General features: G+C 44.7%; 1 protein-coding gene across 4 annotated transcripts in view; it reads right to left on the bottom strand.

Annotated features, from left to right (window-relative positions):
• CAMTA1 (calmodulin binding transcription activator 1) overlaps positions 1-27,137 on the bottom strand; it is a 421,647-nt gene that overhangs the window by 282,967 nt on the left and 111,543 nt on the right. For all 4 annotated transcript variants that reach the window (XM_085311536.1, XM_085311532.1, XM_085311534.1 and 1 more), the window contains one exon: positions 16,974-17,041. In XM_085311536.1, coding sequence (XP_085167662.1) covers positions 16,974-17,041 — 68 coding nt within the window. The remainder of the gene's footprint in view (positions 1-16,973; positions 17,042-27,137) is intronic.

Raw genomic sequence — 27,137 nt, 5'->3', positions numbered from 1 at the left:
CAAGCATTGGGTCACTATTTTCTCCAAGAAAATCTACAGGTAACAGCACTTGCCCTTCCAAGTTAAGCATCTCCATGAAGATAGAGGGGGAAAAAAGGCTGCAATAAGACTGCCATATGTAAGCATTAATCCTACCTCTGCCCRTCTCCACTGCAGTAACTCAAAGTGATGCATTAGCCTGTCACTTATATTTACYGCAGCACTTAAAACACGCAACAATTTCATTTGTAAATATAGTGTTCTTCCATCATCTGTATCACTCTCACAGCTTCCCTACCAACATGAGATGAATCATAGGCAAAACAAATGGCTTAATACCATGTTTGTAAAACCCTCAGATTTTAAGTGTTATTGCAAAAAGCTGAACGGAGCTGTYGGACCACTACCGGCATGCCAGCCAGTGCAAAGATGGAACAGGTACAGATGTTACTCGTCTCATTAAAATTTTGTAAATTAAAGGGTGACAGGGAACAGCCTTATTTATCTTAATTCAGTTAATCATTGACATTTATAAAAATAAATGCAAGAGCAGTACTGTGGGCACAATTCATTCTCCCTGGCAGCAGCAGGAGTCATCTGTGCTCGCTCCGATGAAATCCGGGGAGCAACGCTGCCGTTTGCCAGGAGAGGAGCTGGATGGCGCCCAGCCGGGGACGCCTCCGCCTGCACCACTTCCCCTGCGCGCTGGCCGCACCAGGAGACTCCTCACCTCTCTCCCCTGCAGGACAGGCCATCGAAAGCTCTGCTAAAAACTCTTATGACACTTCGAATGAGAAAAGAGGATTATTAACAACGGCCTTGCAGTCACCATATGAAACATTCTGCTAATTCTTCCTTGTGGAGAATTGTTTTTACAGAAGCATTTTATCTTCTGACATCTAAAAAAATGACATTCTTCAGGCAAAAGCAATAAAACACCGTGAGACTGGATACATGTCTGCAATTCCCACTTACTGCGACAGGGAAGTTCATGTTACTGAGCGTTACAACAGCAGTACTGCTTTAGAGTGTGCTCCTCCGAGCTGCATGCTGAGACCAGTCCCCCAAGTGCTAAAGCCTTTGACAGCGTGGCAGGAGCAGGCTTCGCACCACAGCGGCTGAGGGTCTCGAGGCAAGATCGGATCCCAACTCTGCTACATGGTGCAAACAAAAAGGAGGGGAAGCTCGTGCCRCAAAAAAGTTACTGTTTCAACAGCTGAGACAAGAACACAAAAAAAACCCAAATCAAGTAATTTACAGGGGACCCCAACTACAAAAAACACAAGTATTGTATTTATCACATCTGCATGATACTCTTGAGACTAAGTATTGGAATTGCTATCCTAACTAACCTTCAAGACATTTTTATTGCTTAATTGGTTTTAAAACACAGTCAAGCTGTCCAGCAATTTTACACCACACATAATATTATTGAATTAGACTGAAAAATAACATTCAAACAATACACACTGGCATATTTTGGCTCTATTCTGTTGCAAAAAGGCTTGACAGCTTTGACAGAGTCGATAGATTTTTGCCATCCATTTTGTAAAAATGCCAAACATCTGAGCAGCAAACAAACAAGGAACCCTAGGACTACAGCACACTGGAGAAAACAAAACAAAAACCACCACCAGTGCTTACCAGGGAAGCAGGGTCATTTTTAAGCAAAAATTTGTTTCTCAAGGAAATTTAAGTCATGGGAGAAGTAGCTTTGATTTCAGACTGCAGTACAACCAGAGCAGGAGAAGCACATAACAGCTGACAGCTACAAAGCAGGGAAGATCACTAGAAATCTCTTCAGCATCACTAGACATSAGCCAACTACTCAAAACTCTAACCAACAAGCAGTGAAAAAGAGCAGGTCACAAYACCACCAGAAATGCCAAGTCAGAAAGAAAAGCAAGATGTATCATCCCCAGATTGAGTCAATATCTGACTAAAAAGACACAGAGGAAGAGAGGAACGACGCCTGCTTTGAAACCTTTTGTATCACTCTGGTTTGCACAGGCCAATGATTTAGAAGATGCCCCTGGAGAAACAACCATATTTCTGTCAGGGAAGCTTCAAGGCATCAAGCTCTATTGGGAGACTTAGGATAGACTTTTACTGCTGATGTGTTTCCTTTAAGAGTCACTAGAAACAAACAATAATCCTACAGCCCTGCTGATAACCGCTCTGCTATTTCACATGGCCCAATGCAAAACCCCAACTCTGACCCAGCTAAACAAAATGGGAAAGCATTTAACTTAATTACCAAATTTGTTTCTGTAAACAATACCAGGAACTCACAGAAAAGTTGTCAGTAAATTACAGGAAATAAGAAGGCATGGTGAAAGTTATCTGAGGATGCTAGATTTAAGGTACATTTTTAATTAAAATAAAGAGACCAAAACTGTGATGCAGCTTCATAAAGCAGACAATTTTACAGCTGGATGGTCTCCCTCTGATGTACTTGAAAACCATTTTTTAAGTGACATAAAGTTTAACAYACCGATACATCTGCCTACCCACTAGATTCTACATGGAATTTAAAATTTAATGTTATTAAAAGTATTGTTATAGCGCACATAGCAAGAATGCTAACCAAGTGGAACTCTTAAGAGAACCTTTGCCAGATTTTTGTAAATCAGATTCTCAGCACTGAAGAAAAAAAAAATCATCGCGAGGCCTGTGGCAATGCTGTGAGCCTTTAAACTTACAGTTCACCATAAACTTCACAAGCATGTTTAGTCCTTTCARTGGACCAAACAGCGGCGCAGAGCTGCACAACGCCAAACGCTGGACCTCGACAAGCGTATGGAGCCGCGCTCCACCAGCGYGACAGCGGTGAAACGTAGGACCCAAAAGCATGCCACAGCTCTGACGTTCAGGAGGAAGGACCTTCCGCCTCAGGGGCCTTACCTTGGCAGATCTGCCAGAAGTCCTCTCCCAACACGGAAACAGTTATGAAGTCCAGTTTGTCCTATTTTTCATTTTAGCCCCAGAGCTCAGAGTCAGGAAAACATCAGGTTGGRCATTCAAACTCCAGACCTGAAGGGAACTGGCTTGCCAGACCAAGATATAATCGCTTCCACTAGAAAGAGCAGGTAACAGAATGCTCCTCGTAAAAGAAAATAAGCATTAAAACAAGAGGCACCAAGTCTWAAAGCCGGACTCGAGAGGCAGCACGGTGAAAGCCAAGCTGTCACTGGTGATATGCCTTGGAAGCTGTCTTAGCCATAACGCACTTCCAAACCAAGCACACTGAAAAGCTAGATCATGGAGAAGGCATCAGGGCATTAAAACATCAACATTGCCAGCCCAGAAAAGAGCAGTGGCCAACAGGGCACAAGAGGGAGTGCTAGGAAACGAGCAAATTCTCTTATGAACAAGAAGCCCTAGTTGTAGCTGTTTTGGAAACCTCCGTCTTACATGCACCAAGCAAAAATAACACAAATGCAACTGGTTGGGAAAGTATCAAAGCAGTTTTAGATCTCGAATAAAAAATAAAGCCTCATCAAATCCAACCCAACTGCAAGTTCCTAAGCAACAGTATGAGACAGCCACCTCCAGCAAACAGCTCACGAGACTAAGGAATTTCCCTTGCACGTGTTTAGTGACAACTGAGTCTGCGTGGCAATTTAGGGCTCTACAGCAAAACAGTGTGTTTCGACAAGAACTAGACCCATCCAAAYGGCAAAAGAGAATACAGACCAACGGTCTCTGAATTAGCGCTCTCATGGCACAAGGAGCAAGCCAAAGGGAGCGCTTCTCCTTGTTCAGATCGCTATGACTGAACGACGACGTTAACTCCCTGGATGACGAAGCAGTTTGGAGGTCAAGATTTGCTGCCTGGTGACAGCAGGTCACTGGCAATGCGGCCAAGCCCAGCTTCAGCAGATCCAGGGTGATCTTGAGACTATTTGGGCTTCAGGATACAATGGTTTGGTTTCTATGTAAACTTAGCACTGGAGACTAGATTTGTTCCTGGTAGGTGTTCAAGTTCACTCTCTGCTTCTCTATAGGAGTGAAGCTATCAGAACTTCACTTCATCAGTCAAATTAAAAGTATGAGATATTTAATCTTTTTACAAAATTTGTCACCTTAAATGGGCTTAGGAGGAATTACCAAGAGCACTCAGCCTATTCTGGACTTGATGGAAATACTCTGCTTCTAAGGCTATACCAGCTTCCTTGCAAATAAGCAAATTCAGGAAACAAGAGCTGCAGTCTGCTATTACAGAATACAGAAGCAGCTTCCCACAAGATTTTTCTCTGAATACAAGCATGAGGATGTGYTGATACCAGGATACCAATCACATACACAAAAGAAAACATTTAAAACCATTTAGAAACAATCTTATACACAGTACTTGGTGGCTGAATTACAGAAAAGCAGCATAAGAAATGAAAGGATATGGCCCTAAACACCTGACTGTGACATTATGAAAAAGACACTAATAATTAGTTTTATTGTAGTGTTGATATTGCAGAACCTCAGTAATGATGGCATAGCTTTGAAATTAATGACTTAAACTGGAGTGCAAATTATCAGGAAACCAGTCAGAATTAAAATCATCAGCCTCAAGAGAGTCTATAATAGATTAGAAAAAAGTAAACAAGGGACAAGGAAGAYGAACCAAAAGACTCTAAAGTTGACTGTGAAATTGTTTTTAAGCAAACAGACAGCAGCGATCAAAGCGCTGCCGGCAGCGGAGGTGGAGCACAGCCGGGGCTCCAGGCTCACCAGTCAGAGCCCCGTAAGTGCACGGTGAAACCCTGCGCTAACTTTACCCATCGTAGCCACAACTGTCTGGAACAAAGAGAGCTGCCGATCTGGAAACGACGTATTCGGGACGAAGACTGCCACCCTCAGACCTTGGAACAAATTCACGCGCAGGACAACGCGGTGGGGCCACGTCTCGGAGCGCAAGGCAGCGCTGTGAAAGTCTCTCTGCTGTGAAAGCAGAGTAATGAGGGGAGAAAAATCATAGCCAACGAAAGAGAAAGGAGGAGTAGTATTTTCTTTCCTTGCAAGCAGCTGACCATCCACTTGTTTTACTCTATTTTTCTACATATCCTGTACCAACCTTCTACCATGCACATTGATGATTTAATGCACACAGGGAAGTAGACTTTCCCCTGCAATTTTAAGGGTTTCACTTGCAAAGTTACTTCAGAGGTGCAATTCCTCCCAGAGCAGAAAGAGGGACCTTCCTTGGGTCTGCAGCAAGCAACAGCAGCTTTGCACAGCACAACTGGCCCCTTGCAATGGCTCCCTGTGCTCCTCTCAAGGTCTCAAGGCTACAAGAACTCCTCTGCTAGGCAAGAGATGAAAAATACATTTGAACATGAGGCAAACTACTAATTATTCGCAGACCTTGTTACAAAYTTTCAAACTATGTTAGTGGTTCCTTCTCTCAGAGTAGTTCTTGACTTCAGCTGCAGCAAAGCATGCTTGGATAATATTTGTAGGATTCCCACACTTCTGCAAGGAACAAAGGAGGAAACCACAGAAAAAAAAAATATAGTTTTCCTCTGTTCAGGTGGATGCACAGAGGTATGCATCCCACCACTGAAATATGCAGTTCTTCATAAAACATTTATCTCCTCAGCAGGAGCAAAGGAAAACAGAACAGGACTTGCATGCGAAGTTCTGCAGAGATGCCTAGGAGCAGTTAAGAACCCACAGCAAGAAGAAACAGACGAGGAGGCATCTTCATGAAACATCACTGGAAACAGAGCAATTGGTGGTGGATGGAACAAGACAGARAAGAGAGGTTCAGAATGTTCCCGTACTTCTCCACTGAAAGCACTGCAGAAATTCCCTCCTCTTGTGGGAATACAGAGAGGCAGAATTGCTCACAGCCTCAGGACCTTTCCAGAGCCCCAAACATCACGGAGGTTCATCTCCGGCAGCGATCCTGAAGCCAGTAGCCACAAAGCACGCCCCAGAGATAAACGTGCCAGCAGCAGCAGAACCCTGCTTCTTCCCCGCGCTACCTGCAATAACCGAGCATCATCATGAGTCCCACAGCGAAGGGTAACTGCCGCTGCTGAGCATCCAGCGCCTTACGCACAGCAGTACAAGACCCACGCTGTCATCTCTAAAAGGAGGTTCACAGATCTCGACCTCATCATGGATCTTTTCCGGGCATCCTCTTTTGCTTCAATAGTAAGAATAGTAAATTCAAATACCTAGCAGGCAAAAGGCTTCAAGTTTCCCATATCTCGGGCACCAGMAATGAAAACACATTCCACTATTATAGCAGTTAAAATCAACCATAAATACATATTGTTGAAAAGGCTCAGGGAGAGGTGTCAGAGCTTGAAATCAGGGCCTCAGGACCAGMAATTCCTAGCTCAAGGGACAGAGCCCCTCGGGGCAAGGGGGGACACATTTCTGTAAATATTAACTGACACTAATGCCTTCAGAAAAATCAAAGGGTGTTATAACCATAGCAGCGTGCATGTGAACAGCATGCGTATCTGAAAAACTGCAGCTACAAGGTTAGCAAATTATTCTTCATTCCAGCCAAAGATAAAAGCCTGCTCATTACCTACAAGCACTGTTATTCAGCRTAAAAATCAGCCTCTGTAGTCAGCTCCTCATCTTCTGACAAACAGTTTGTTATACAAATCAATTTGTATTCTTTAAAGCTGAATAGCAGGTCCTCCGATATGCACAGCTCCCTTCAATCAAGCTTTCTGACTTCTTCCTCCCGTACAGACAGTCATAGTGCTAAAAAAGACYATTTCCAATTCAAAATTTTTACCATGCTCTTACTGAAAGTACAATTTAAATCAAGCTATATTTATGATAAATATTATACTTCTTGTAGCAGCCCTGTCTGAAAAGCAAAGCATTCTCATTTCTGACACTGTGTGCCTTTCTGGGACCTTGTGCATCCTCATCCCTCCCAACTAAACACAGGGAACTGAGGATAAAAGAGATGCTTGGCTCCAGCCCAGTATTTAGGTTTCACTGCTAGATTTCCTGGAGGGGGGAAACTTTGTCAGTAAGTAATCTGAGTAAATATTGTTTATTTTTAATCAGAGGGTTCTTGCAGGCCATTAAGATGCAACAAGCAGTCTCAGATGCTCTTTCTGTATGTTGCCTTTGATTCTCAGAGCATCTTGGTAAAATGAGAGAATATCATTAAAGGTTAATTATGAGCAACTTAAAGGTTACTTTTGCATATCTCACCTCCTGGACAAAAGATACTTCCTCATTACCATACTAGAATATAAATTAAGTCATAAAGCATTTAAATGCAAAGTTCTTCATTCTGTTGCTGTTTAAAACAGCATAAACAAATACCAGTTTTCTTGGTCCTCCTACCACCTTTACCCATTACGCAGAAAAGGGTTTCTGCAACGTGGTCCCACAAYGCCAATTAGAGCCTCCCTACTTCATGAAACCCTCCAACCTGAAAGCCCAAAATATGTAAAAACTATTAAGCAGTCTGGTTCCAGCCATCAGGAGTCCCAAAGCAAAACCTCTTCTGATGAGTTTTCATCTTTCTTTCCCTTTAATGGGGACAGAAAACAGCTACTACCTTATTCAGCTGCGAGTCCATTAAACCCAGATAGCACCTACCGAACAGGAGAGCCCGCTCATCACACACAACAGCCCTCAAAACCCCGAGCAACTTCTCACTCCCCTTATCAAATCCTAAACGTCAGTTTTGTCCAAGTAGTAACACTACACATTTTTGTTGGCCATCTCTACCCACAGAAAGGGCTTACCAAGCCTCACTGAAGGCAGACAGTAGCCTCCTGAATAGTTTATTGCTATATTATCAGAAAAATTGCTTTTTCTGATGATCCTACATTTTCTAGGGTTCTCCATTTTTGGGGCAGAGGGGCAGAAACTGCTCGACTATTTCTCCAGGTCCACGGGTGAACAGCAGCTGTTGTGGGCTTCACCGGGGCTGAGGAGTTGCAGTGACAGGCAGGAGCACGGAGCAAGGGCACAAGAACCAGTCTCCAGCCGCAGACTTGGCACTTCCTGCCGTAGCCAGGCAGATACGAAGGCCAAGTCACCTAGGACAACCATGAACGGTTCAACCAACCTCTGTAGTAGGTACAGAGAACAACCTGGAGCAGCACGGAAAACTGTTCTGCTTCCTTACAGAAAGGAAGGAAACATCTGCATTTGCACCAGCTGTGCCTGTTGTTAAYGGACATGGGAATATTTTCCTTGCTTGCAAGTTTGTCCATACGTCTTTAGCAGTGACGCAGCTCTCCTGAGCTACTAGTTAAATATTAAGTGAAACAAGCTCTCCAGTAGCACAAGCTTTTACCTCCTGTCTAGCTGAATAATTCATGAGGAGCATCTGAATGAAGCGCTTGGAGAATGAACTGATCTGGGTCAGGCAGCCTGATGGCTCCCAGCAATCCTCCTATTAGGACATTTTAAAACAAAAGGGATGAGCTGTTAAAAGAATTAATTATTGGCTTCTCAACTCCCCTGGACCACGCTGGCTAAAAATCTATGTGAATCAATGCCTATTAAAACCATCCCAGTAGAGTTCATCTTCTTCAGGAAGAGAGTAGGAAATACTCAGAGCATTAAGAAGAAAGGGCTAGAGCCATGAAAGCTTTAAAGTGTACGAAAGACTGTGCCATATTTAGCAGGTATTATGTCAAGCAGCATCCCAAGCTAAAGAGATCTGCCAGCACAAGCATCTCTTCTAACAGCAGGAGAAAAAAAAAAAAAAAAGAAAAGAAAAAAGGTTGCATCAGATCTTAAACATGTAAACAGAGTTTCCAGCAGCACAAGCAGAAAACCCAGAATTTCAGGATCACGCACAGGTAAGGCTGACAGCCCTAAAAACTTCAGAACAGATGAGATGTACAAGAAAATAAGGCCCTTTAAAACCTGCCTTMGATGTTAAAGCAAGGTCTGAAGAGTATTTGTTTGCACTAGCCAGGAGGGCAACAGAACTTCCAGAACCACCCCCGAATTCGGAACCGCCTGGTCAYGGCATCTCATGCACACCAGCCCGGCCTCGCTCGGCAGCTCGGGAGGCAGCAGCAGGTTCTCACAGCTCCTGAAGCATAATGTTGCACAAACTCAGTTCTGCAAGAAAAGAATTGCCAGCCTGGTGCTTCTTCAGGCCTGAATTGCAATGAAAAAGGATTCTGAAAACTCCTTTCTGAGCATTCACCTGCTGCAGCAGGAACATCAAGTTTAAGGGTCAGGAAATTCCAGGTTTCTTCAACAGTTCACTGAAGAGCTATCAAAAAATGTGCTAAATTGCTACAAACGCTACTGTCTGTTTTATTGCCCAGTCCAGGGTGCATTTGCAATACTTGTGGTCTGACCTAGCAGCCAAGTAGGTTGAATCTAAAAGGATAATTTCATTACATCCCAGAGCTCATGTCTCTCTTCAAACTGCTGCAGTTGCAATCAGTGAAAGCAAACTACTGCAATAACACTGTTTGCTGGCACCCTCCATCCCCCTTTTTTTTAAAAAAAGCTTTTACAACATACATTTAAAATTAAGAAAAAAACCATAGTTTTTCTCCTTAGGAAGGATGCACCAAGCACATTGGAGAGCTGAGCTCAGAAGAYAGTGACCTAACACAAAGTAATTCTAAAGCACAATTGTTTTCAATCCTCATTCAGAACCAACCTTAGTTAATCTCACTTTAATGACATAGGAAATAGTAATTTCCTTAATCAAATAAGTTATGAATATTTATTGCCCTACTTTTTTTAACCTGAAAATTGAACATTTTACTATTTAATTACTTAATACAAAATTAATATACTGCAAAATTCTAAAATGCTTTTAGAACCCGTAGAAAACAACTAGTAGAGATATAATCTCATTATGCAACATTATGGATAGATATATATACACTGCACCTAAGCACACAAGAAATATTCCATCAATACACAAGGATATAACAAAAAAGCAACCAAACTTTCAACTCAAGCATGTCTGGGAGTGAGAACTATTAAGATAGTAAGCCACGTTTTTCAGAAAGTTGCCCAAGCTCCCCAAGTTACCTGAGACCTTGGAAATCAGTTTTAAATATGCTTTAAAATAAAATAACAAAATTGTAGCTAAGGGAATTCCAAGGGTAAATATGTTCTTTGAACTAGAATGAGCAATAAGCAACAAAAGCAGACTTAGAAAAAAGAAGAAATCTTAGAAAGCAGATGACATGAGTCCAAACATTTCAAATTGACAAGAGCACATTTAAACTCAAATCCGCTCTGGTGACAGAGATCCCGAGAAAGGTGGTGGTGCTTCTGAAAGCCTTCAYTGAGGCAAGTCTCTGCCGCTGACCCGACTGCCTCGTGGAGGACCTGCAAACAGAAGGACAGAAGCGGGTGCCGTTCCCGAAGCTCCAGAGCAAGAGAAGCAGCGTCACCTCCGAACGCGCAGCAGGGCAGCGCCTTCCCCAGCAGCGCTCGTTTTGCACAACTCAACCTCAAACACATCCCCRTCCAACCTGAGAGCCCACTGACTGCTTGCTTAATAACTACAAGGTTCTTCCTCTGCACGTATCGGCATACAACAAACCCAAGCATTGCTCTCAAAGGGAACGCTTCCATTTCTTTTCACTTTTACATCCCTACAGGCAGTTTTGTCGAAACAGTGATTTTATTGCGTTTTCCTGCCATGCTCCCTCTAAATCTCATTGTGGACTGCTACCCTCCACTTCAGCCTGGTTACAAGCCCATATTTAACATAACAAATTGAATTTCATAGCAAATGTGAAAACTCCAGGGGTGGCAAAAGAAAAAACCAAAATCACCACAAACCTAACAAAAAAGGGAAAAGAAGTGACGATTGGTTTGAGTGCATTTTCACTCAGAAAGAATGATTTCTAACTAGTTTGTAATGTAATCCACATCCTCTGTTTCAGCAAGCAACACCAGCAGAAGCTGAGGTGAATCAGTGGTGGAGCAGTCCTTCCCAAGACAATCTATCAATGACAAGGCTTGGACTCTACTTTTCTACTTCTCACGACCTTGGAATTTCATTAGGACCTGGCCTGGTTTAGCATCGCTACAGGCTCAGCTTTCCATTAGCTTTGGGAATTATCATCCACACAACTYCCCATTAAAAAAGCCACCCAATCCTTTCTCCTCCACCCAGCTAGCACTTCCAAGCCACATCCTTCTACTACCACTCCATAAGTTTAATTCTGCACCTTCCCTCCGGAAGGAAAGGTGCCAGGGGAAAACTGATCTTGTTTGAACTCAGAGTTTTTCTTCTCCTTCATSATTGACATTTTCATCCATTGAGTTTTCCCAAAAGCAAAATGCAGAGAGCTAAACACAGGGCTTGGGCGCATCTTTAAACCCACACGTACCGATTAGTCCCACTTGACCCTAACAGGAATGGGCAGCGCCTCCCGCGTCTTCGGCCAGCTCCGCTCCGGGCCTCGCGGTGCCCGAGGGCTACGTTAGACACTAAGCACAGTCCCTACCTACTCTCGACACAGGAGAAGCACTAACAGGCGAGATGCACCCTTTCCACTTCTAACCATGCTTTGCAAACAGAGCTAAGCCTTTTTCTGCGCCATTATGAACTGGGTCCTGACAACCCAGTGATTTATTAGGTCAGAATTTATCAATAGGAAACACTGCACATCCTACTGCCCTTGTCTGTTAAGGAAAAAGCAATGCTTGTCTTCCTTAAGCCAAGAGAGGRAAATTAAAATGCTAAAAATAAGCCAGTAGGTAGCAGAAGTAAAACTAAATTACCACAAATAGATGCTGACAGCATATGTAAATTGCTATTGATTTATATGAGTACATTGCAACTTAACTTTTTTTTTTTTAGTTCCAGAAATATTAATCACTGCCAGGTTTCACTGCCTTAACATGGCATTTGGCTTCTTTCAGGGCTGAAATCCCACGTTTGGGAATTACCCCCACGTTAGCAYAGAGGACAGCTTATCACAGTGCCAGCTTCCTAAAACATTTCCCAAGGAACATTCATCTTCCCTGCTCTGCGAGTAACAAAACAAAGCTCTGTATTTACTGTGCTCCCGTCAGCCCCAGCATCGGCAGGTCCACGGACAGGCAACCAAGAAAGCGGACGCACGGGAGTGTTGCACATGGAGGGAAAAGGAAGGCTAGGAAGGGGAAAATGCTCAGCTGCTGCAGCCCCCTCGGAGAATGCCAAGGGTGCTCCCATACGCATCCAGACAGGGTACTTGCTTGCAGCACTGACTGCACAGGACCTTCTCCTCTCCTGAAGGCGCCTCAAAAGCTGGGAAGCCTCTCGCTYGTGACTCGAACAGCAGCAACCTCCCTTTTTGGGAGGCAACCACCACACAGAAGACAGCATGGTGCCTTGCTTGTGCAGAGCAGCTGTGCTCACGGCCGACCTGCACCCTGGCCTTGCACCTTGCTTCCACAYGCAAATTCCACTCAGGAATGCAACTTCCACTTGTTGCAAGATCTACACAGCCAATTTAAAGCCAAAAAAATCTTCTCTCAACCCACCAGGATTGTTATAGTCTCTGTAAAACCCATCTCTTAGAAACTATTCTGTTTAAATGTTCTGGTTTTCTAGCTTGCAGAGGTTATTCTTCAAGATGTAAAGAAACTAAGTATTTAYCGGCTCAGGAAGAAATTCTTTTTTGAGATGGATGATTTCTCCAGAAAGCCAYGGCTTCCTGAAAACTGATAAGCATGCCTCTTAAAAGAAAAAAAAACCACACCAGCCTCGGCAGACAAGATGGCTGATGGGCTGAATATCAGATTTCTATGTATTGTTCCAGGAAGAAAAGAAAAAGGGCAGTTTTCTGGCATTAGGCTTGTATCTCACCAACAGCGAGCTTTGCCAGCTTTGGGACTATCTGGTGAAGAAGCAAGGGTCACCTGGGCCTGCCTTTGACCAAATGCACGAACTCTGCTCCTTGTTTTTGCAGCTCGCTGGGAAATGCCACTTTGTTCCATCTCCCCTGCCAGAACAGCAGCTCAACRCTCGCTTTGTAAATACAGCCAACTCTGTATTTTGCAAAAGCAAAACACCAAAGTTTGYCAAACTGGCTACGAAGTGAGTCTGAAGCCTCTGTTAAAAGTGCTGTGGTTATTTGGTATTGCACACCTGCACCTGCCAGAACACCACCAATTTGATGGCAACAGCCCAGAGGTGTGGAGATGCCTAACAGCACACATTTGAGCGCACAGCTCATCATAGGGGACGCCAGACCACACTGAGCAATGCATTTCTGCTCCCATTATCTGGTACAACACAGCCGATTTGGAGAATGTGCATGCAACAGAAATGCAAACASTACTGGCAGTTGAAACCTGCACCTGCAAGCAGCTGCTTTACAGTGTTTCCCAGGGAGCAGCCGCAACAGGAAGAGCTTTCCCAGCCACGTCCAGCCCAGCGCAGACTGGAGCACCAACCACAGCCCRGGCTCAGCTTCCCCCGAGGGCAGCAGAGAGCAGCGGCCAGGAGCGCTGCGGCTGCATTGCCGTGCTGCGGAGCTCGCGCGCAGCCTTCGACCCCTGGCGCTCTCCAGCGCCAAGTCTGCACTTGAACCTAACTCAAGTTCTGACCTTCTCAGAAGCTGCTTCTTGGGGATTTCGGTGCAGTTCTTTGTTTGTTGCTCTTATTGATCTTTTGTTTTATAAAAGACATCAAGCAGCATCATTGCCTAGAAGAGCAGTCAGCCTAATGCAGTGCAAGGAGAGGCAAGTAACCCTGCAAAAGCAGCTACAAGGATGATGATATCCATCAACTGGAAGAAGCAGCGTGACTTCATGCTCAATAACCAATCGAATGCCCAAACTTGCATAAAAATAGTGAGATCTGGTGCTCTGCAAGACAAGGTTTAACTGGTTTGTCTTAGGACAAAAACAAATTCCACTCCTACCAAAATCTGACCTTGCAGCTGCTGCTCATTGCTAAGTCATTTTAGCTGTCTGTGCTTTACTTGTGAAACAGGTGCAATGCATTGGATGATCACAAGCATATTAAAATATTCTTTAAAAGAAAAACTAAAGCCAATCATCACAGAAGGCACTTAAACAAATAAAGCATCTTCATATAGCAGAGTATTTTTGAACCATCACCACACTGACAACCAGAATAACATGGTTATCTGACAAGTTAACAAGCAGCTAAATATCAYGACTAGACAGCATCAAGGTCAGCACGTTGCAAAATATACTTGCTAAATTATGCCAATAAACTGTACAGCTTGTAAGATTTAGGTATAATAGTATTCCAGTAAATTTATTAGCATATTTAAGTTAGTGATTCCACAAGAAGTTTCATTTTTCTAAAAAAAAAAAGGGGGGGGGGGAGGCAATTTTAGGGACCCGTCCAAGTTCTCATAGCTCCTTTGTGTCAGAGAATACTTTTTCCCTGTATGAGCAAAACCATAACTGACCAGTATGGCACTGCAAACACTTCGTTATGAGCAAGATCAGGACAGGCACAGGGGTGTTACTTGAAACAAACTGTCCCATCTTTTGCCACCTTAGATATTAGTTCAGTAATTCAAGATTCTTTAAGCTTCGTGCCTGTTAGGTCACCAGCTCAGCAACAACTCCTTTGCACRAAGTCCTCAACTGGATTGCAGTTAAAATAAATCATCAATATTCAACATTCAAGGATCCAAACTGCAGGATAAGCAACCAAACATGAGATTGTCGTGTTCCATATTTACTAGGAATCCCTAGCAAGATCAGGTTACACTCTTGAAACAGTGTGTTTCAAACTGTATTTCCTCAGTTTTAATAYGGCAAATATTAAAACTGAAAAATAGAAGTGTCTGTTGGATGTGGCAAATATCCAACACACTTCTATTTTTGTGCRCAGCAAAAAGCCATTCACCACACAAGCAGCTTCCGCCTCCGCTCCCCAGTTAGGGGAGCGAGCAGGGGGTTCCCAAGCCCTCCGACGACAGTGCTGACAAACTCTGCCCACACACAGCCCAACAGTTCCTGGAGTTTCTTAACAAAATGATACAGAGCATGAATCGCTGAGGAGTTCCTATTAAATGAGTAGCTAAGTTGACTCTAAGTGTCAGTAGTCCAATTCCTTTTTATTAATTTTCTAAAATGAAATTAGCAGCCCCCACTGCAGCAAACAAAGAATGGGGAATTTTGCAGTTCAGYGCTGGATCGATGTTATTAATTCTTTAATATCAAGAGCCCTAATTGTATGAACTCAGCATTTACCTGCTCCAATTAATTTTAATATTAAAARCTATATCCATCAAAACGAACTCAGCTGCTTAGGAAGGTCCTTGAAGAGTCATCACAACTTTCCTTCTCCTGGGACATTCTTTCTTTCAAGTGTAAACACACAGGAGGTGGGCATTGTAATATTCATAAAGAAAATTGTTATTTTCATGCATTGCCTTCAGCAAACCAAACTCACTCTTAAAATCATAAACCACTACTGCAAACATATTTATAATCTGATATCTTTAATGATACCATGCATATCCCCTGACTATTTAATATACACTCTGACCACTTAATAGGCTTAGCTGGCAAGCGTTCAGCAAGAAGATATTTTGCATTAATTCTGTAGCTCAGATTACCAGGTCAGAGAAATAGTCTTTTCCAGTATTATCATATTACCTTTTGTGCAGCAGCCAAGCAGGGGAGTGAAACAAGGCATTTACACACTTCAAGGGAAAGGGGGGGAAAAAARRMCCCYATTATCAGTGGAAAAGATGCAGTTAAGACCCTTTGAAACAATYATGACAGCTTTGATACATCTACTGGATCTTAAAGAACTGCTTGAGATTGCAATAGGGCTTCAAATTTMTTTTTCCAGGCATTACAGACAACATAAGTAATACTTTGCTCATTTTCAGAAGGAAACCACAAGAGGTACAGAAGAGCCTGGAAAAAAGTAACCTAAAATAAAACAGAACTTGCTTTCTAATGTTGCATGGGAAGCAGTCCTCCCCTGTTCTCCAGCTGCTCRTGCACTGCCCTCCTTTATCCGCGTCCTCTCTCCAGTTTGAGCTATTAAACATTAATTTGCAGTTTTTGTTATGGTCAGTAACAGCTCTCATGTCCTGCTATAATTTCTGCCCCTGCCAATTAAAGGAATATAATGCCAAACCAAGCAAACTAAGAGTCCTCTTGCACCACATCTGCACTGCCTGCGGGTGGATGCTGATGGGGATGCAGGACAGGAAAAGGCTCTGAGCCCTCGTTTTCATTCKTGCAGCGGTGAGCCGCTCCCATCCACGAGCCGGGTGCGAAGCCCATCGCGCACTGCGCCTGCCCGCGCGGCACAACTTCAGCACCCGCGGGGTCTGCCACGCTGAGCCCCCGTGACACCCTCGGGTAAGGCTGCCAGGAGCAGGGACGTGGCTCCAAGCAGCATTGGAGAACAAGAGTCATTTTTTGCATTACTGACATGTACTGAAACATTGAGTCTTAACAGTGGAAATGCCAGGAAAACATCTGCAGCCTAAACTTAATGCAGCCATTCCCAYGGGGCTGGAGAAGTTAAACATTTATGGCAGATAGAAGAATACATGACATTTACTGAATAATAAACTGCAGACATGTCTGTTAATGTGGCTTTCTGGGATCTCCTCAGCATGAGGCACTTAACCCCAACAAGAAAAACACCAAAATGCAAACAATCCCAGAGCCTGCATTTTAAGCAGGCAAAGCACAAGGGAGGGTGGTGGTGGTGGGCTGTTATTTATGTATTTRAAGTTCCTGGCCGTAGGGAGTACTGTCAAGATAAATAGCCTACAACCTCACTCAAAGGCTTTAAATCCATTCATCTGAAGGGATACAATTAAAYGTCGAACAATCAGGTTAAAACTTTAGCCTGTCAAGATTGCAGCTGCTCTATTTTTAATCAATCTGATTTCATTCAATAAAATGCTCATTAAGTCAATTAACGAGACTTTGGTGTCTCAAGCCATCAAGCATGACTTGGAGTTTTCACTTCGTGGCCAAAGAATTGATTAGCAAAGTCAAGTAATCAGTGCAAATAAGTCAATGTACATTTTCACAGGCTGAATTATTAGCAATGTTACCTGGTTTTAGGGGAAGTTGTTAGCCATTCTTCATGCTTTTCAAATGTTATTAAATAAGCTGCAATTTCCTGAAAAAGAAAATGTAGAAAAAAGGCATTATTTTGCATGGTTCTTTTAGCAACTGGACAGTTGTAACAGAATTCTTCTGAACATCTTCATCTTAGAAAAAAGCAGCCACCATCCCCAAGCCTAATTTTAGGTCTGTCACTTAAATCACTTCAAGTCTTGCCACACTATGACATTGAAAGTTTTTCTGCTAAAACCAATTTATAATATGCCAATACATTTCAGTCTCTGAACAGGGATCATGGAAAACAGTCCCACAACACACATTATTACAGTTAAAAACACAGAACAACTTGCCACTTTCATTCAGCCACGCCACCCTGTAACTGCAGAACCCTACCCTTCTTTTGAGGGGAAAAAATGGCTCATTTGGTCAATTCACACATTTATGCCACCAAAACCAAGCTTATGTTAACAGTAAGCAAAGGGGCTTCGCCGGCCGAAAACGCTCCTTCGGCCTGTTGCCGCCAGCTCCGTCTCCGGGCTCCCGGCGGACGGGGCAGGAGCGGCGCGTCGGGAGCAAGCGCCCCTCCGGCGCGGCCCCCTCTCCCGAGGCACGGAGCGGCCCCAGCCCCGGGGCGGCCTCGAACGCCCGCCGCCTCCGACCAGGCTCAAGAGCTCGTCTCCAGAGACTCGCGATGGAAGCGCCTACAGGCTAGGCAGTCTACAAGGCAACGTGGACACACGAAAAATTGGGTCTTCTGACCAGGAGACAATTTTTTTTAAAAAATGAGGATTCTATATAAGGGCTTTATCTGTATAGTACCAAAGCTAAAAAATCCACAACGCTCTCCAACCAGCTGGCCCAAGCATCTGCTAGAGCCACAAAACACAATTATATTACTCCCAAACGAGACGTAAAAATATCTCGTTTCCAATACTCTTGGTTTTAAGACTCATACTTAACRTCCTCTGGGTATTGCGATGGTGCCAGATCTCCGGGCTCCGGACTTTATTAGACTTGTGTGAATGTCAGATTAACGACTCCGACCCAACGCGTTTACGCTGCGGATAACTTCTCCCAGAACCCGCTGCCCTCCTCCTTCCACAAACGAGCACTAGTCTGCATTTTTAAACAAGTGCTACTGCAGTCAGTTACGCTGCCGTAGCAAAYACTCACGGACTGCATATATGCATCTGCATATATGTAAAATAAAGAAGAAACCTCTGCAACTAAAATTCTTCAAAAAGAAAAACATGAAACAAGATCAGGTTTTGTTTGCGTGACTTGCACTGTATTTGCATCCTTGTACCGATCCTGCTGCGGGATGCAGTTTTGTTGTCAACCAAACACTCATTATGCCCTTGATGCGCTACAGGACCGCGTCATCTCATCTCTTAGAGCGCAGACAAGCCTTAAAGATGTCATGGAACGACCGCTGCTTGGGGAGTAAGAGCATCTACCCGGGCCTGCTGAAACAGAAGTCCCGTAGAAACTACTGGCAGACRGTCTGCAGAAGCAGGCCTTTAAAGAAACAAATCCCTTCAACACAGAGATGATCAAGCTGATCCACCCTCAAAATCCTGCAAAAATAGGCACATTCAGTGGGTTTAAAATTAGCATACATTTTTGCCTTATTCCTACTAAAAAGCAATGTGCCATAAGGASAATAAGGCAATTTGTAATTTTTTTGTCATGAAAAGTCTTTACAGTGACTAAACAGACTTCCTGTTAGCACTGAAAAAAAATGAGACTATGTCAGTTTAACAAATTTAAGTCCTATCCAAAAACTTGTTTACTTTATTCTTTCCAGCTGGCCTACACATYGCATATACGAAATCTTCATCCCCAAACTCTCCCTGAAGAAGAGAACCACAGCGATGAAATGCTACCGTTTGAAGGCAAAACATTTGCTTTCCCTCTGCTGACCCGGACTYGCTCAGCAAATTTCAGAGAAGAGAAGAGAATTATTATTATTATCATTATTATCCCACTCAAACGCACAGCAGCAGCGAAACAGAAACGTGGCCACAGAACAGTAACACGCACAGAAGAAAAGCACGGCCATGGARGAGGCCGAGCACTCTGGCCCGGGTSGCTGAGCTCTTGCAGAGGAWTTCAGYAGGCAATATTGGTATTAGCAGTATTATATTCACTAAATGCATCCTCAAGGGGAAAAAACCCCACAAGCCCACCACCCTGCCCAAGCACCTCAAGAACAGCGCTTCTCGCTGCCRCTCCTCTGGTCCTACAGGACAGGAACGGGAAACGCGACTGGCCTCGCAGCGCAGGCTCCGGCCACAGCTGGGAACCCRGGGGCGGTTTCCCGACCGACCCCACGCTCGCCGGCGATGCCGCGGCCGCCCGCTCCAACGCGCACCCTACACGTCTGCGTGCTGCGCGTTCGGGTGCTTCTGCCCACCATGACAACGCGAAAAACAAAAGCTCCAGTCAGGCCTGGAGCTGGATTTTTAGACGACTGAAAACATATAATTCAATTCTTCTAAGAGGATAAAAGAAGGATTCACATCAACCAGGATCAGAGTTCCTGGAGGCCTTCTGCTTAATGATACACTGCAGCCTGATTTCCCTCCTCCAGAGGAAATACCTCAGATAACAAGGAAAACCTAGCTCGCAGCAGCGCTATAAATTAACACGTGCACCGAGGCAACGATCCGTCCTCCACGCTGCCGCCTGTGCCCGAGGCGGCCAGGATGCTGAGGACCCGCGGTGGGACGAGGGGAATCGCGGGCCGTCCGCAGCCCGCTGCCGCCCACCCGGCCCTACCGCGGTCCCCACCAGCCGGAGCGGAGCTTTGCGGCTCCGACGCTGCTCCGTCCCTGCAGCGGCTTGGGGCAGCGCTGCAGCATCCCCGGCGCAGAAACGCTCCCCTGCGGGAAAGCTCCCGCTGCGACGGCCAAGTTATTCTCGTCCAGCAGCTCCACGTTACGTAGAGGAGAAACACGCAGAAATTTGTATTTACAGCTTGACGTCTATGTGCCAACTTCTGTCACTGCATAAGGAAGAAGAATCTGGGAGAGCAATTGCTCGTSTACCACCTCAAATCCTAGCAGAGCTGCAAGGAACGGGCGACTCGGGGATGCTCCCCGAAAAGGGGAGGAAGGGGACGGGCGAGCCACCACCGCCAGGACAGCGTTCCGCAGGGCGCCGCGTGGACGGCTGGCGGCTCCCCTGCCGCGGAGGGGGGACGGGGCAAGCGCGAAGGCACGCGCCCACGCAGGAGTTAAGGGAAGCAGCGCAGCAGCGGACAAGCTGCCAGAGTTCGGGAATTTTGCTGCAAAACACTGTCATTATGGTTTGCAATAGACAACTTTCTACAGAATTTCTGCTATACATAGACTAAAAAAGAGTTTCAGAAAGGCCTAGAAGAAGTGGTCAAGCTCACTCCAATATTTTATCAGCATCTTCCAAAAGACTCTTTCGSAAAGAGCATGAGCATTTGTGCTTAGCTTTGCAGCACAAGCCAGGCTATTAATGAAAATTCAGTATTCATCGGCTGTTCAGCGCATATATCCCTTTATAACATTTTTTAAAGAGAGAGAAGAAATAGATTTATCACTACAAGACACAGAAAGTCATTAAATAATTAAAACAACAAAACTATATGCATAATAAAAGCCCTATGATAAAAAACCTGCATTTTAATGTGCGTTAATTCCCCTAATGATTTACTCTATGTGTATTACAGGGTCAAGTCAATGTCTTCACAAAAAAAAAAAAAAAAAAAAATCAATTAAATCCCATTCATTGCTTCTTGCAAGCGAGCCTATTGTTTGCCTTGTCTCTGTCAAGCCTTTTCCAGTTGCTCCTTGCCCAAGATTACAAAAGGCAGCATGTCACCACCAAGGTCAGAGGAGAGATCCAAGCCTTCAGAATTCAACTGTCCTCATCTCGACTGCTCAATTGTAAAGCAGGCGAAGGAGAAAAGGACAAAGCCTCCATAAACACTGAACTGTTCACTTTTTCCCTCTACGCAGTTGTCCCTTCCCAAACCAGCTCCTCCACCTGGCAGAGCTGGCGAGTCCCTCAAAGACCCGACAGTCAGCACGCACACGTTACAGCAGCCCAAAGCACGCTACGTCCCTCTAGGTTCCTTGGGATACAAAAACCCTTGCAGAAAGGCGACAAGGAGAGTTTAAGCTCTGAAGACAGCTACCACCGTTCTTCTAGATGCCACAAGCTATTAGGAATTGCCAGCAATTAAGAAACACTCATCAACTGCAGACCTTCCTTGGAAAAAAAACCCATTAAGGACATAAGTCAGTACAAACAGCACTCTGCAGGCCTTAAACACACAGCTGTGAGAAGGCCACATGCAATAGGAGCTTGATCAAGCAGGTTTTGTGCTCAAGATCCTTGCCCGACTGCTGGTGAGGAGGACCTGCTTGGTCCTGGARCCTTTAACAGGGCAGCAGGGATTGCTTTGGAAATAAAAAAAAAACATCAGTAACTGAACTGCATGAATGTGACAGATAGTGAGCTGCTTATTTTTGCAGGAGAGAGACACAGATGATTTTAAATGGCTGATAAGTGCAAACTAATTTTTAGAATATCCAGCACTTTGTAGCTATGTCTGAGAAACATCTCCCCTGCTTGCAAAAGGGAGGCATTTAGCAATCAGAAAAAACCTTGGGAGACTGCCTAGGGGGTCCTGAACTTACACCTGGTCATCTGGACAGTCTGCCAACAGAAGCTGAGGGCAATTAAAACTTATTTTACACAGGTTTTCATATTACAGCCGCTTCTTCCACCCCAGACACCAAGAATTCCACACCAAAGCAGAACAAATCGTGATTTTAGGAAGCCCAGAGCCAATCTGACAAAGCCCTTCAGGAACATGCTGAAGTCCATCCAAGTCATTAAAGCAAGCCTAACTACGCAGCTAACTCCAGTCCCATTTAATCAGCCAGACCTTCTGGCGAAGAATGTTTCCACAATCTGCACCCACCAGCCAGGTCTCCCTCCTACATCCTAAAGCTGTTTCACATGTTGTTTTGACACTGGCCTTTGCTACCAAATCCTACAAGGCATCTTGAGCAAACCAGACTAAGAGAGGGCACCACCCACAGCCTGGAAGCATCAGCAAACCCCTGCCTGGGCTGCAACTTGCCTGCCAGGGCTCCTCCTGCCACCCTCCCTCYGTCAGTTCTTCCGTGCCTCATGGACTTTTCTCCTTCTCGCTCCTTCCGAATTGACCAAGATAACCCGACCTCCTATAACACTGCCCACCACCAAGAGCATGCTCTYAAGCAGCCCAATGCTGACAGAAGTTTGCTAGATCTGCTTCCTCTTTCCTATCCTTCCTTCCCCAAGGATTTACAACTGTCTCTCTAGGAAAGCACCCACCTGAGTTGGCAGTAACTACTCTAACTCATGTTAACTAACCTTTTCTTTTGCCTTCAAAAGGAATAGTTACTACTAAACCAAATAGATTTGTGCTTTACAAAAAGCAAACACATACACTGGAATAAAGGCCAGTGCTAAACTGAAACTCTARATCTAAGGTTTCAAAGGTTTCAATTGACTTTGTTTGCTAAACATTAAAACAGTTTTGGTGATGGAGATTACAGCAGGACCAAGAGAAACAGCTCAGTGTGAAAGCTAGGCATGCACTTAGCCATAAACATTAAYTGCATTGATATCTTAYACCCCTATTGGGTGCACAACACTTAAAAACCAACAGTCCTAAGATTTAGTTTARCTGCACTGCTGAAAAGGGCTGAAGTGTTGAAGTCCATCTCCACTGTGCAAGTCAGAATTTGTTTGCAGCTCTCCCTGCTAATTTCACAGGAAGGCTCGGTGTGRCTTCCTTACATTAAGTGACAGCTTGCAGGCCTGAGCCCTACATTCATAGTTTATATGACGCAGCTGAAGAAAAGGCTTCAGCTGATCAGCTAATGGAAACATCCTATAAAGCARTTAGATAAGTTGTATGATTTTAGCATTAAGTTATGATTTGCCTACGTTTGGGCATCCAGTGCACTTAATTCARTGGTTTAATTTATACTTTCTTGCTTAGGCTGAAAGCATTTCATATAAATGAACATTTATTTTTATTTTGCATTCCTACATTTGTTCAGATTATTTATTTGAATGCATCAAAGAGCCATAAGCTATAAAGGAAAGTTAATAGTATTAGCTGGAATACATTTTGGCTATAATGTCTCTAGAAGACTGACACTGAAGGATTTCCCATCACTTTCTCCAACTTCACCTCCAYAGTCCTGGTTTGCAGTTAAAGTATTAGCCTAGCAGCAACCAAAAACAYCCATATAATTAACAGATCACGTTATAGTTTCAAGTTGCCATGAGGCTCAGACTAAAAGGCAGCAGCAGCACTACAACCATATTTCCAACTGCTGCTACGTGACTGCAGCCTTGGCTGCTTAAATATTTTACAGTGGCAAGCAACAACCCAGAGCTACAGAAGGTTAGATCAGGTCTTCCCATCCACTGCATTTCAGCACTGAGAAGACATGACACGTCCCAGAAGGAAGAGCTACAGCACTGCAATCCRGCAGCACCAGGTGAGAAGTTGCAGGGGACCGGATCTTCACAGTGTATTTGATATCATGTGCTGCAGGTGCAAGCAAAAGAGATGACGAGAGATCTGAGAGTGCATTTAACGCCAACCCTTTTAAAAAAAAGCCAAATTTTTATGTTTTCTACCAGATTTTGCAACTTCCCTTAGGACATATGGTTACTACTAAAACAACAGCAAAAGCAGGTCAGGGGCAGCTTACGTGAACCAAAGACTCTGCAGAACAGAGACATCCTGCAGCGCCTTCAGGATGATCAGGCTTCCCAGGTCTCTCACTACAGTGGAAGGGGGCAAACTCCGCGGCTGAGGGGCTGCTCTTCCTGCTACACAACTGTCCTAGCGATTTCAGGAGATGCAAYGTGTTTTGGAAACCGGGTTGTTTGTTCTCAGAGGACAGGCAGCTCAATCCTAAACCAAGGTCAGGCATCAGAGGGGTCTCCATGACATTCKGTGCCCCAGAATATCCCACCCTAACTGGTTTGTCCTGTACAAGGTCCTTGTAGAGAACATCCTCTGCAGACATTTGCATCATCAGAAAATGTAAATGCTTCAYGCAGTGATGAAGTCAAGAAACAATTTCCTGTTAAGTGAAGCTGTAGTTTTGCGAAGTTCTATCAAACCCCCTCATCTTGCTCACTAAAAACATACTGCTTTGTTGGTGCCTGAAAAACTGGTCACCAAACTGGTTCTTACAGTAGGATATCGAGAACAGACTTTATTCTGCCCTGAGCTGAAGGACTTGCATAGAAAGTAGTGTTTGAAAAATACAAAGCTACAAGAGAAAGCTCTGAAAACTTGCTATGAATCTCCCTGTTTGGCAGAAGACAGTCTAAATCCAAACACGAGCCCACAGGAAACGCAAGGGAACAGTACTCCACCACTCCACGTGAGCGTTCAGGTTGCAGGTATATGGTTAGACAGCGCGTCCCACTCCAAAGCAAAGGCTATCAGGAAGCAACAGCCYGGCGGGCCGCGGGGTCGGGCAGCACCGCTGCGATCCGCAGAGCGCTCTCCGGACACCCAGCAGCACGAAGTGCCACCCTCGGCGCGGAGAAGGGGACACGCGCCCAAGCACGCCCGGGAGCGCCCTGGGCAGCGCTCTCCGCCGCGAGCCGACGTCGCGTCGGCTCTGCTTTACGCGCTAACGAAGACGAGCGCTGGAGCCCGCCGCCTTCGGAGACAGCGGGGCCGCGAGCACAGAAGCATCGTGCGACAGAGCCAGCAGGCAGCAGTCCTGCACGGCTCTACGTCTGGGCACTTCTGAAATAAAGAGCCTGGGCATTTTTAGCATGAGCTAATTTTAACGGATACAGTCCACGAGTCCAGTCACCACTTGTTTAAAGAGCCATCCATAACCCTCAACACCCGTCAAGCTAGTGCTGCGTCTGAGAGCAGGATCAGACACCGCCAGGGAAGCGCAAAGCAATCCAAGGAAAAATGCCTGAGAAAGGAAGGTGGAAAAAGGAAAGCAGGTAGCAAGGCAGAGAAGTTACTTAGGTATCAGCAGGGAAAACCCAACCCAGGTCCAAGAGGATAATTCCCCAGCAACTATGTCAGGCAGCTTATGCTACCCCTAAACCCCTATATAAAGTAATAGCTTGGAGCTAAAGTTATATACAGGCGTAAATTAATAAGCTTGAAATGTGTGCTTAAGACAAAGCAAGATAGTTTGTATACATCCTGGGATTTACACCACAGRCCTAATAAATGTTAAGAGCTCTTTTAAGCAAACGTTTATTCTCTTAGAAAAATCCATGTCCTTAATGCTATAAGACAGATTCCAGCACATAACTTCCTTGCTGTCCCTCCACCTCGAAATGAGGATATAAATTCATGTTGATTGTGTGGCATCCTCTCAGCTGAGATCAAGGAGTCTTCACATTCCCTGCAGTCCCCATTCTGAAAGCCATTAATATTCTGAGYATTACAAGTATAAACTGATCTGAAAGCCATACACAGCAACTTCTCACCACCTTGCTTAGCATCAAAGGAACAAAATAAAAAAAATACAACAGTCTCCTCTCCAGCTGTTTTGGCCTAAAATAGCAATAAAGTTTAGGAAGGAGTATCACTTGGTAAGCTGAAGAGAAGTTGGAAGCAAGAGAAAAGCAAGCGAAGCTTTTGATTAACTAGTAAAGAAACACAAGTCAGGTTGACACCCATTTGACAAATACCTGCAGTTTACTGTATTCTCACTGACACAAGCACATTTTACAACTCGGCCAAGATCTGACCTTTGCTTACAGCTTTGTTTTCTTTTCAGAGCCTGCAGAGAAGTATCTTTATTTCAGGAGTAACTCCTGATCTACAGGTACTTGAACGGAAGCAGGGGACTGGAAAATCCTCATGCYGTTAATATAATGTGCTCATCAGTTCAAATTATATACATACACACTTTGATATGAAATACAGCTGTCCTTCAGGAGGCCAAAGAGCCGGAGACAGGCAGTTTCCAAACAGGCCCTGAGCCGAGCAGACAYGGCACAGCAGTGACGGGAAGAGCATGATCCACTGAGATAGGAGAGCAGTAAGAGGAAGGCTGGGACCTGAGGATGCCAAGCAGCAGATGTGTCCAAAGCAATGGGAAAGGCTGAATTATCTTGACAAAAGGCAGACACATTGGGACACAGAACAGAAAAAGATGTGGCCTATAGGATTGTGTTTCTGCATCGGTCTAATCTGTCCTGTCTCATCCTGGACACACCAAGTTCAACCCTGSAGTAAATCTTCCCCAGAAAAACCTAAACAAACAAAACTCCCCCTAACCCAGTCAGCCCCTCAAATCTAAAGCAAATATCCCCATATTGAATCTCTCCTTGTTCTAATGCTGGTTCCTGCCGAGAGCATTTCTGTTAACAAAAGGAAAAAAGAATCCTTTGTATTGTGTCAGAAAGATTAATATAAATCTCTAAGGATTTACCAACAGACCTATGATTCTGGAAGTACTTTATGTCCCCCAGGGAAATTGGAAGTTGATTTTTGAACAATTTCAATTCAGCCAGCTTGTCCTGGGCGATAAAGAAGCCAACAGAGCTTTACTGGAGCCAAAGAAGTTTATGATCTGCTGAATGAAACATGAAACTGGGGTGTAACTCTCAGTAACTGGAGCCATCTGTTGGGTTTATATTTAAGATTAGATTAGCAGAAATATGGCAGAGGCCTTGGAAAGATCCAGTAGGTAACATTTGCTAGTGAACCAAACCTGGATATAGTGCTTTGTAGGGCTGAGGTGCTAATCTTGCCCTTCTGGTGCTCCTCCTGGATGCCCATCACCATGCCCCACCAAAATAGCCACGTTTGAAGGACCCTCACTGCATCGCTGCCAGTCCTAAGAGTTACAAATACAAGACATAGCCTAGGACACTGTGTTCTCATGGGTGTCCTTCAAACCTACCTTCTTAGGCCCTCTGAAGTCTTGACAACACGCCAGGGCACCAGCAGAAAGGCCGTTGCTCCCCACTGAGTKAGGGCCATTTCTGCATCAAGTTCTTCAGGATAGGCACACTGGCCATTCCTAGGCAGGACGTGAGCTTGGCTTTACCAAGGTGGACACCGACAGTGGCATGCCACCAGCCTGGCCACTGGCCTTGCTCAG

This window comes from Rhea americana, unplaced genomic scaffold (assembly GCF_003343005.1).
Source record: "Rhea americana isolate MKP2758 unplaced genomic scaffold, rheAme1 scaffold_343, whole genome shotgun sequence".
NCBI classification, from domain to species: domain Eukaryota; kingdom Metazoa; phylum Chordata; class Aves; order Rheiformes; family Rheidae; genus Rhea; species Rhea americana.
Note: the sequence above shows the minus strand (reverse complement) of the source record. Positions and strands in the feature narration are given on the sequence as shown.